This window comes from Oncorhynchus nerka, linkage group LG9b (genome assembly GCF_034236695.1).
Source record: "Oncorhynchus nerka isolate Pitt River linkage group LG9b, Oner_Uvic_2.0, whole genome shotgun sequence".
NCBI classification, from domain to species: Eukaryota; Metazoa; Chordata; class Actinopteri; order Salmoniformes; family Salmonidae; genus Oncorhynchus; species Oncorhynchus nerka.
Window position 1 is genome coordinate 17,316,966 of NC_088424.1, and position 12,300 is coordinate 17,329,265.

Below are 12,300 nucleotides of genomic sequence, written 5' to 3' on the forward strand. Positions count from 1 at the left end.
CTGAGTTGAAATGTATTTGGCTAAGGTGTTTGTAAACTTTCGACTTCAACTGTATATGATGTTGTGTGTAGACAGTATGGACAGTATGTGATTAGAAAAGGTGTGTACAGCAGAAGTTACAAAGGATAAGTCTTGACTAGAATACAGTGCCTTCAGAAGGTTTTTATAACCCTTGACTTTTTCCACATTTTGCTACATTACAGCCTTATTCTAAAATGTATTAAATAAATAACAATCCTCAGCAATCTAAGTACAATAACCCATAATGATGGAGTGAAACAAGTTTTTTGACATTTTTGCTAATGTATTAAAAAATATAAATACCTTATTTACATAAGTATGCAGACCCTGTGCTATGAGACTCGAAATTGAGCTCAAGTGTATCCTGTTTCCATTTATCACCCTTGAGATATTTCCACAACTTGATTGGAGTCCACCTGTGGTAAATTCAATTGATTGAAAAAGCACACACCTGTCTAAATAAGGTCCCAGAGTCAAAGAAAAAAACAGGTCATTAGGTCAAAGGAATTGTCCGTAGAGCTCTGAGACAGGATTGTGTCGAGGCACAGATCTGGGGAAGGGTACCAAAAAAGGTCTGCAGCAGTGCAGCTCCCTAAGAACACAGTGGCCTCCATCGTTCATAAATGGAAGAAGTTTAGAATCACCAAGAACCTTCCTTGAGATGTCGGCCTGGCCAAACTGAGCAATCAGGGGAGGAGGGCATTGGTCTGGGAGGTAACCAAGAACCCGACAGAACTCCAGAGCTCCTCTGTGGAGATGGGAGAACCTTCCAACCATCTCTGTAGCACTCCACCAATCAGGCCTTTATGGTAGAGTGGCCAGACGGAAGCCAGTCCTCAGTAAAAGGTACAAGACAGCCCAGATTGTCAATATTGCCAAAAGACACCTAAAGACTCTCAGCCCATGAGAAACAAGATTCCCTGGTCTGATGAAACCAAAATTGAACTTTTTGGCCTGAATACCAACTGTCGGGTCTCAAGGAAACATGGCACCATCCCTACAGTGAGGCATGGTGGTGGCAGCATCCTGCTGTGGGGATGTCTTTCAGCGGGCAGGGACTGGGAGACAGGTCAGGATCGAGGCAAAGATGAACGGTGCAAAGTACAGAGAGATCCTTGATGAAAACCTGCTCCAGAGCCCTCAAGACCTCAGACTGGGGTGAAGGTTCACCTTCCAACTGGACAATGACCCTAAGCACACAGCCAAGACAATGCGGGAGTGGTTTCGGGACAAGTCTCTGAATGTCCTTGAGTGGCCCAGCCAGAACCTGGACTTGAACCTGAACGAACATCTCTGGAGAGAGATGAAAATAGCTGTGCAGCAACGCTCCCATCCAACCTGACAGAGCTTGAGAGGATCTGCAGAGAATGGGAGAAGGTCCCCAAATAAAGGTGTGCCAAGCTTGCAGCGTCATACCCAAGAAGACTAAAGCCTGTAATCGCTACCAAAGGTCCTTCAACAAAGTACTGAGTAAATGGTCTGAATACTTATGTAAATGTAACATTTCAAAAACCTGTTTTGCTTTGTCATTTGTCAATTGGTCCAGCGTCATCCGGGATTGGCTGGGGTAGGCCATCATTGTAAATAACAATTTGTTCTTAACTGACTTGTCTAGTTAACTTCTTCGGGATTGGTGTCCCTAATGTAGGCTAATGCGATTAGCATGAGGTTGTAAGTAATTAGAACATTTCCCAGGACATAGACATATCTGATATTGGCAGAAAGCTTAAATTCTTGTTAATCTAACAGCACTGTCCAATTTACAGTAGCTATTACAGTGAAATAATACCATGCTATTGTTTGAGGAGAGTGCACAATTTTGAACATGAAAAGTTATTAATAAACTAATAAGGGACATTTGGGCAGTCTTGATACAAAATTCTTAACAGAAATACAATGGTTCATTGGATCAGTCCAAAACTTTGCACATACACTGATGCCATCTAGTGGCCAAACTCTAAATTGCATGTGAGCTGGAATAATACATTATGGCCTTTCTCTTACATTTCAAAGATGATGGTACAAAAAAGGTACAAAAGAAAAAAGATCTTTAACCAGATCTATTGCGTTATATTCTACTACATTCCTTTCAGATTTCCATAAACTTCAAAGTGTTTCCTTTCAAATAGTACCAAGAATATGTATATCCTTGCTTCGGGACCTGAGCTACAGGCAGTTAGATTTGGGTATGTCATTTTAGGCTAAAATTGAAAAAAAGGTGCTAATCCTTAAGAGGACAAAATAGGGTGTGTGGAGATTGATGAGGGAAAAAAATCTATTTAATACATTTTAGAATACGGCTGTCACTTAACAAAATGTGGGAAAGTGAAGGGGTCTGAATACTTTCCCAAGGCACTGTAAATATACAGTACCAGTCAACAGTTTGGACACACCTACTCATTCAAGGGTTTTTATTTATTTTTGATATTTCTAAATTGTAGAATAATAGTGAAGACTTCAAAACTATGAAATAACACATATAGAATTATGTCTTAACCAAAAACGTGTTAAACAAATCAAAATAAATGTTATAATTGAGATTCTTCAAAGTAGCCAACATTTGACTTGATAACAGCTTTGCACACTCTTTTGCACAATTAGTTGTGTTGTGACAGGGCAGGGGTGGTATACAGAATATAGCCCTAATTGGTAAAAAAAAATAAAAAATAAAAAATCCATACTATGGCAAGAACAGCTCAAATAAGCGAAGAGAAATGACAGTTCATTATTACTTTAAGACTTGAAAGTGATCTGCAAAATGTCAAGAACTTCGAAAGTTTCTTCAAGTGCAGTCGCAAAACCATCAAGCGCTATGATGAAACTAGCTCTTATGAGGACCTCCACAGGAAAGGAAGACCAAGAGTTACCTCTGCTGCAGAGGATAGGTTCATTAGATTTAACTGCACCTCAGATTGCAGCCCAAATAAATTATTCACAGTTCAAGTAACAGACACATCTCAACATCAACTGTTCAGAGGACAATACGTGAATAAGGCCTTCATGGTCGGATTGATGCACAGAAACCCCTACTAAAGTACACCAATAATAAGAAGAGACTTGTTTGGGCCAAGAAACATGAGCAATGGACATTAGAATGTCTTTTGGTCTGATGAGTCCAAATTTGAGATTTTTGGTTCCAACTGCTGTGTCTTTGAGACACGCAGAGTAGGTGAACGAATGATATCCTCATGTGTGTTTCCCACCATGAAGCATGGAAGAGGAAGTGTGATGGTGTGGGGGCACTTTGCTGGTGACACTGTCAGTGATTTATTTAAAATTCAAGGCACACTTAACCATCATGGCTACCACAGCATTCTGCAGCAATACACCATCCCATCTGGTTTGCACTTAGTGGGACTAGCATTTGTTTTTGAACAGAACAATGACCCAAGACACCTCCAGGCTGTGTAAGGGCTATTTGACCAAGAAAGAGAGTTATGGAGTGCTTTATCAGATGAACTGGCCTCCACAATCACCCGACCTCAACCCAATTGAGATGGTTTAGGATTAGTTGGACCGCAGAGTGAAGGAAAAGCAGCCAACAGGTGCTCAGCATATGTGAGAACTCCTTCAAGACTATTGGAAAATCATTCCTCATGAAGCTGGTTGAGATAATACTATAAGTGTACAAAGCTGTCATCAAGGCAAAGGGTGGCAGCTTCATTAAACAGTACCCGCAAAACACCAGTCTCAACGTCAACAGTGAAGAGGCGACTCCGGGATGCTGGCCTTCTAGTTATAGTTCCTATGTCCAGTGTCTGTGTTCTTTTGCCCATCTTATTTTTATTGGCCAGTCTGAGATATGGCTTTTTCTTTGCAACTCTGCCTAGTAGCCAGCATCCCGGAGTCACCTCTTCACTGATGACGTTGAGATTGGTGTTTTGCGGGTGCTGTTTAATGAAGCTGCCAGTTGAAGACTTGTGAGGAAACTGTTTCTCAAACTAGAAACTCTAATGTACTTGTCCTCTTGCTCAGCTGTGCACCGGGGCCTCCCACTCCTCTTTCTATTCTGGTTAGAGCCAGTTTGCGCTGTTCTGTGAAAGGAGTAGTACACAGCGTTGTACGAGATCTTCAGTTTCTTGGCAATTTCTCACATGGAATAGCCTTAATTTCTCAGAACAAGAATAGACTAATGAGTTTCAAAAGAAAGTCTTTGTTTCTGGCCATTTTGAGCCTGTAATCAAACCCACAAATGCTGATGCTCCAGATACTCAACTAGTCTAAAAAGGGCCAGTCTTATTGTTTCTTTAATCAGGACAACAGTTTTCAGCTGTGCTAACATAATTGCAAAATGGTTTTCTAATGATCAATTAGCCTTTTCAAATGATAAACTTGGATCAATTAACACAACGTGCCATTGTAACACAGGAGTGATGGTCCTGATAATGGGCCTCTCTATGCCTATGTAGATATTCCATTTAAAAAAATCAGTTTACATCTACAATAGTCATTTACAACATTAACAATGTCTACACTTATTTCTGATCAATTTGGTGTTATTTTAATGGACAAAAAATAGCATTTCTTTCAAAAACAAGGACATTTCTAAGTGACCCCAAACTTTTGAACAGTAGTGTATATACTGTATTCCAGACTCTGACATTGCTCTTTCTGATATTTCTTAATTTCTTTCTTTTGGGGGGAGATTGTGTGTATGGTTTTGTATTGCTAGGTATTACTGCACTGTTGGAGCTAGAAACACAAGCATTTTGCTGCACCTGTGATAACATCTGCAAATCTGTGTATGCAACCAATCCATTTGATTGGATTTGATTTGATTTAAAGCGCCAGGATTAAGTGACTAAAGGGGAAGTTAACATTGGTGATGCGGCACAATTTTGGGGGGTTCTTGCATTGGAATTATATTGAAAGCTGCTTATATTATGCTATACCACAATAAAGTTAAAATGCCGAGACTCCCGAGACCATTGAGAGCTTTTGAACTGACAGGTTGGTGCGAAATCTGTAGCTCATCTCTGTTGCGCTGTATTACCACAATGGACATCGCCCTAAAACAGTAAAGCAAGGCCTATTTGGCAAGAATATAGGCTAGCAGATAGATGGGGTAATTCACCTATTACAAATAGTATATGTGAATGACGCCATGCATACAACTGTCTTACAAAAAGAATGCAAACTAAATGCTGAAACTAGTAGCCTAGTTATTCACGCATAACAAAAATACTGAATAGCAGTTTGGCTTAGAATGCCGACACAAGTGTAAATGTGAACGAATGAATGCGAACAGAACAAAACAGCGGTAGGCCTACTATGGGCCTATAAACAAAATATCAGATCAATAAAGAAATGTCCGTCTATATTTAGGCTAGTTAACATTAACAGTGAACAAAAGAAGTCAACAAAAAGGCGAATGCAAATAACCAAAACATAGCCAATAGTTTACCATAGTGAGAGGCAGCCTTGCACAGCTGTCTTGCCAACTAAATACGCCTATAGGCCCGCTTCAAACATGGGAAATCCTGCAGCTCACGAGTTAAACAACGCATTGCGATATGGCACAATATACTTCTGTGGTTCAAATTCGACCCAAATTCAAATTCTTCACGAGAAGCTAGCTGGACCTCGACAGCATCATCGTGCTGGGCTTGGCGGTGGCCTCGTGGTTTGATTTCTGATATTCATCGTGGCAGTGGTAGATTAGCTGGTTAGAGCTAAATAGGCTAATAACACTTTTACCGCTGGCTAAGAAGCTAACTAAAATATGTAGTTGTGAGGCGTGAGGCAGAGTTAAGGGCAACGGGTTCAACCGTAAACTTGGCATCTTCCTAATAAATCAAAATCCAATATTACAGGCGGAGGCATATCTCCTTATTCACTCAGCCTACCACGTTACTCACGTAGCCTACCACAGATGAGAAGCGTTTTTCCCGCTTTTTATGGAAATGCAAAGGAGTCATACCTACTGCCCAGTGACTTTCCATGGCCCCCTTATACACTTGCACACACACATTATGTGGCTCGCTCTGTCCATGGTGCTGATACAGCGCAGCGGAGATACAGATTTCGCGCCAACCTGTCACTCAATCACTTGAAATTGTTGCTATTATTTTATAGGGACATCAAATTAAAACTGAGGTGGTACAAGTTTCAACTGGGGGGGCTAAGTCCCCTTTTAACACACACACCCCCACCCCCTCCACCCCTGGAGCCGGGCCTGAACCAACCCTTGAGACAACCATCCATGTCTCCCCTATTGTATTTAGGAAACTAATGCATAAGAATGGTTAAAATATCAATTCAAACCCAAGCATAAATGTTAAGATATTATTATATTTCCCAACTCGTGCGTGCCATAATAATAGTAAACTGTAAGCAATACTGCTGCTCAGAAGGTAGACTGAAACCATACTAGGCCGATAGAGACGTGGTTCTTCGCTGTAGTAAGCGGTGAACACTTTATATAGCGCTCTAAAAATAGAGCCCACATGGTCCAATGGAAATGAAGGAGACTTAGGTCAATTCACCAACCAAATCACAGAAGATGGTCAAGGTAGGCGGGTGTTACACTTTGGCGCACCCATTGGTCGGCATCACGACAGCGTAATGCAATCACGTGGGGGGAAGGCCGTCTGTAAGACATTCATTGCATAGTGAAGTTTACAGAGCGTCGACGGACTTTCAGCGAGTTCACTGTTTGCTATTAGAGCAAGCAAGGAAGATCGCTCTAGGAAGAACACTTGCGCTATCACTGCTGTAAGGTGATAAACATACCTACTATTCCCAACTGCTTTTCTACAGCATATTATACATGCAAATACATCGAAGTCGCAAGTTTTCTTGAAAAAGAAAACAAGACAATTGAACTACCTTGATTTTTGGTTGTAATTGCAGCGGCATTTATAGGAGTGAGATGGATGTTATTCCTATGTGCAGCATCTTTCAGGAGCTCCAGATAGTACATGACACCGGATACTTTTCAGCTTTACCATCTCTTGAGGAGTACTGGCAGCAGGTATTTACATGATCATTTATAAATAGTCATATTTAGATATAGAAAACACTCTAAAATGAATGAAAAATAATGCTTATGTATATACATCGACATAAACTTGTCCGCAAACCCAGGTTGCTGTCAGTGTCCCTGCAAGCTGTCAGGAATGCAGAACGTGACTAAGTGATGCAGAACAACAAAAAAGTTGAGCTATTGGATTGAACTTGTAGCACATTCTTGACACGTAGTTTAATTGACGTAAGACTGTTATTGAACGCATGTTGCAATTATATACAGTCGTTACAATGTAATAGCCTAATCGAATGAATGAACCAAGACTCAACATTGTTTATATTCAGTTCTGTAGACGGATTATGCCGTTCATTCTAGTGAAGAGAGTTGTTGTGTGTACGTGCGTGTGTTAGAGAGCAAGAGAGACGATCGTATTTGAAATTACCGGAGAAGAGTAGCCTATGTGCGTCTTTTTCAACATATTTTGTTCAAAATTCCCACTAACTCGCAGTCATTTTATAAGAATTACATAATAGTCGAGAAACTAGTTTTGTTTTTTTGAGGGTGATTGAAATAAATAGGCTTCACTACACAAAGTTTCCCTTGGATATGCGGGCTTGGGGCCAAATTCCCTCTCCATGCCCTGAGGCATTCAAAGCTCGCCAGAGATGCATTCTGCCCTATTGAAAATAAATGTTTGCAATGAATACAAAGTATTGGCTTACTAATAACGTTTTTAGGTTCGCCAGAAATATATTACAAAACAACTTACACTGTAATGAATATTTGTTTTAATTTGTATTCTATACCCATTATAGTTTGGAATTCGTTATTTTGAATGCTAGATGCATGTCATAGCTTTTAATATACTGTAGTTAGCGTCCACTCTCTGATTGTCAAGCTTTCAGGAAGTGTCCTTTACTTCCTTTTTAGAAGCTGAAAATAACTCTTGCAGTATGAAACTCTTGCAGTATTCATACATAAAGCTTTTTGTGGACCTGCTTGAACCAGGCCTACCTCCTCCATTCCCTTGTGTGCGATGTTATTTCTAGCTATGCCACTGGATGCATTATTAAATCCAACTTATGCTGAATAATTGAAACATTTAAAATATCTACAAGCACTTCCCTAACCACCAGGGGGGCTCTGTAGCATATGTAAATGTAATCACTGCGCATGAGGACAGCTATGTCGTGGAAAGAGCACGCCACCAACTGAGGAAGTGTGTTTACATGTAACCTTCCTTGATCTAATCTACTTCTCAAAAGGTAACCTATTCCCTATATAGTACACTACTTTTGACCAGAGCCCTATGGGCTATGGGCCCTAGTCAAAAGTAGTGCACTATAAAGGGAATAGGGTGCCATTTGGGAAGCAGAAGCCTTAGAGTCTCGGAGGACAACCATTACATCCACTCCACTGCCCTCAGAATAGTACATTGTGTATATGTACCGTATACTGTGGGTAGTTTTTATTCCTAGCTCCTACATGCTGTACTCATTATTTTCTCCTTCATCAGACATGTCTGGAGTTGGAGCGGTACCTCCAGAGCGAGCCCTACGTCTCGGCCACAGACATCAAGTTTGAGACGAGTCAAGAGGATCTCTGGAGCAAACTGATCCTGGCCTGCGGGGACAAGGCCGAGTCCGACCCAAAGATCCACACTCACATTAAGGAGGAGGACAATCAAGAGGCCAACAGCTTTAACTCCGACGCCAGCAGTGAAGCGTCTGACAGCTCCGAGGAGCTCTCACCTCCCCTCGACTTCACCTCCAACCCACTGAGTGACATTATGGGAGAGGGAGAGGACCTGAGTTCCATGGTTATCAGCACTCCGCCATCTTCTCCTGAGGTGAACAAGGAGGCCCCCTCCATATCCTCCCAGGTGTGGAGCGGTATACAGACAGTGATGCACTCGCCAGGGAAAATACGGACAGGGGTGGAGAGGGGAAGCTTAGCCAATGGGGAGGCTTCTCCAGACGGAAGGAGGCGGGTCCACAGGTGTCATTTCAACGGATGCCGAAAGGTTTACACGAAAAGTTCCCACTTGAAAGCACACCAGCGTACACATACAGGTAAATAGTTGATTGTTTACAGGTAAACTGCATAACACCACAGCACCTCTTCCCAAACAAGTGTATACTGTATGTATATGTATAGAAAAAAGCAGAAGCTCTGAGCTATCCGACCAGACCCGAGTCTTAGTAGTAATATCATACAGGTAAAGCAAGCTAGTCCAAAGAGTGGAGGTGGGTGTTGTTACCCACATACTAATGCTGCTGTCACAGCATAGAGGCCTTGGGAAATACATCCAGACCAGCTGGTTATGATGTCATCAGTGTTCTGAATCTGCAGGCATTTACTTTACAAAGAACATTCAGAAGATGATTCCGTTTCGGGGGGACTAAATTTAAACCTCATCAAACAATTACATTTTAATATGTTAACAAGAGAGTCTTGTTTTTAAAAAGTTATTTTCATGAAATTTCTCTCTGCATTCTTGGAATAGTTCGCTAGTACGTAGTGTCCAAACTGTGACCTAATTCACACAGTAGCAGCAGTGACTTCACGTTGAATGGGGGAGGGGCGACATAAAAACCTTTTGTGGGCATGGCCAAGCCAGCCACAGAGGATGTGGACTGGATCTTGAAAACAGATCACATTTCACAATGGGAAAAGAAAACGACTGAATCATTTACATTTAAAGTGCGGTGGGAATTTTACATTTACTGTTATTCGTTACCGAGTTATGCGAGCAGTTTCCCTCGTCACCTCTGACCTCGGCTTGCCAAGCTGTTTACAGCTGTCTTGCACATTAGCAAGGCTCCACATTCCAACCAAACTGTTACCAGAGCTAATGGAATTTTCACCATTAGAAATCCCCTACATTTATCCCTTCTCACCCAGCCACTTCATAAGCACTATGTCTGCTTATTCAACTACTTTTAAGCAGTATACCACAGCTCATGTTTACAAGTTGTAGTACTCTATCTTCTAATATGTAGCACTTATAGTATGTTATGTCTATTTCTAATTTGGAAACAATGGAGCACAGCAATAAAATCATTTGTTTTCTGTTTGCAGGTGAGAAGCCTTACAGGTGCTCATGGGAAGGCTGCGAGTGGCGTTTTGCACGGAGTGATGAGCTAACCAGACACTTCAGGAAGCACACTGGGGCAAAGCCATTTAAATGCAGTCACTGTGACAGGTAGGAGAAGTGTTTAGGGATGGATGTATCTATTGTTTGTTTTCATTATTTTATTGAGGAAGAATGTGAAGGTCATGAACACTTTTGAATGTTTGGGCAACTAAAGGTAAATCCATGCACCTGAAATACTGACTTAGGGGACTTGAATATCAATGCTGTTATATTCGTCTTTTACCTATTCTAAAAACACTGTGCCTGATATGCTTTCTTTCTCCTCGCAGGTGTTTCTCTCGCTCGGACCATTTGGCGCTTCACATGAAGAGACACATCTAAGCGGTGGGCCCCGGGGCAGAGGAGAGCAGAGCGGTGTTGAGCGATGGTCCTGACTGTCTCCTAACCTGTCTGTGGGAGGCTGCAGTGCCCTGAGAGGGGAGGAAGGCTAGCGAGGGGAGCGTGCTCCAGTGAAAAGCATGCAGGCCATTTTTGCACCATACTTAGTGCCTCCAAGACCTCTCAGAGGAAAGAGCTCTGAAAGGTCGACACATTCTGAAAAATATCACGAAAACCACCATGGATGAAGGAGAATTAAGAAATTCACTAGAGAGAGGAGAAAGAAAATATCTGAGAGGACAAGAAAGAACGTTTTTTTCTCTGTATGGTGTCTGATGCTTTGCGGAGTTAGTTCCTGGTTTGAAAATATGCAGTGGTACTACTCCAATAAATGTGTGTTGTTTTCTGTGAGCATGTGGACTGACTGACTGTGAGCCTGCTGTCAGACTGCCTGTAACTGGGTGCCTGTCTTAGAATGCCTGTAACTGGGTGCCTGTCTTAGAATGCCTGTAACTGGGTGCCTGTCTTAGAATGCCTGTAACTGGGTGCCTGTCTTAGAATGCCTGTAACTGGGTGCCTGCCCTGTGGATGTACGACTCCTGAGTAGATGGCTTGTGTTGTGACCTGAATGGCATTGAGGGGATGATGAGTTTTTGACTGAGGTTTTATTGTCTCGTGGTCATGAATGAATGCAAGCAAAGGAGTTGTTGTGCTCTTGTGTGGAGCGCTGGTTGAGTCTAGGCTGGGTTTGGCAGTGTGTGTGCGTCTCAGCCGTCAGTTTTGAGGTTTGAGAGAGAGCACCACCATCCGAACTGAGGTGGTACATGCTCCTAAACGAGGTTTGGGGAGGGGAGGGGGGTTGATGTTTGGTGCAGCTATTAAATGTGCAATGTATTAAGTAGCTTGTCTCAAAGTACATGCTACAAAGCTAATTTGTTGTCCATTGTGTAAGCTCAGTATCTAAAGGCTGTACACAACATTGATATATCATTATACCAGAAGTTGCATGATCTTGGGTTTGTTTGTCACTCGATTAGGCCTACTTATAACACAGGCAAATCCCAATAATGAGCAGCTATGCATCCATTTTACTCCGTAGATACCACAGTATTGTACAGAAACATAAAGCAGTGATGTATTTGTTTCCTTCTTTTCTTTTCTATGTTTGGAGATACCACTATTGCTTGGCAACTGTGTTGATCATGGGATAGTTTTATTTATATTCAGTTTAATAACTAATTTCTTTATTTTTGTCCTCTTGCTCTTCTCTTTTTCTATATCTGTAGATACACTGTGACCTTAATGATGCCTTATGTAAGTGGCCTTGTCCAGATAAATAGATCACTCACGGGGGTAGTGTGTGATTGAATAGCTTTATTAAGGCTCCGATTCATATGGTTGCACCTTTTTCCCTTTGTCTAGAAATGATGGTTGGTCTGAAGACTCTTGAATAAAAGTTAAGCTTTATACTTATAGGCATTTCTGTGTTTTATTTGTCAACATACATACTGCATCTATCTATTCGGACAAAAATCCTGTTTTGAAAATTATCCTTGATCTGAGACAGAATTCTAGAAGCAGTTCAAACAATTCCATTTTAAAAGGTTTACTACTGTGTAGTAGTGTAATGTGGTACGTTATGCACTTCGAATGGAATGTGTGACGGTGAATTACTTTTGAAAGTAAAGATTCTATTGGTTGGTTATGGGGTTGAGTTCTCGTGACGTGATCTGCTCGGCCACCAAGGCCATGATAAATTAAGAGTTATTACAAATAACCCATTCTGGTCAGGCCATGGCATGTGTGTTGAACTATTTAATGCTTACCTGACGTGAGT

At 41.5% G+C, this 12,300-nt stretch overlaps 1 protein-coding gene across 1 annotated transcript; it reads left to right on the top strand.

The window, feature by feature from the left end:
* Positions 1–6,657: 6,657 nt before the first annotated feature.
* On the top strand, positions 6,658–11,814 carry LOC115114352 (Krueppel-like factor 6). Its single transcript, XM_029642512.2, has 5 exons — positions 6,658–6,740; positions 6,874–6,994; positions 8,505–9,060; positions 10,070–10,193; positions 10,415–11,814. The coding sequence occupies exons 2-5, from the start codon at positions 6,893–6,895 to the stop codon at positions 10,464–10,466; spliced, it is 834 nt and encodes a 277-aa protein (XP_029498372.1). The 5' UTR covers positions 6,658–6,740; positions 6,874–6,892; the 3' UTR covers positions 10,467–11,814.
* The last annotated feature ends 486 nt before the right edge of the window (positions 11,815–12,300 follow it).

Bases quoted from the DNA above. Each gene is read 5' to 3' on its own strand.
- LOC115114352 (XM_029642512.2), top strand. From the start codon at position 6,893: ATGGATGTTATTCCTATGTGCAGCATCTTTCAGGAGCTCCAGATAGTA. The intron at 6,995-8,504 runs GTATTTACATGA...CTCCTTCATCAG, and splicing joins TTGAGGAGTACTGGCAGCAG to ACATGTCTGGAGTTGGAGCG. The intron at 9,061-10,069 runs GTAAATAGTTGA...TTCTGTTTGCAG, and splicing joins ACACCAGCGTACACATACAG to GTGAGAAGCCTTACAGGTGC.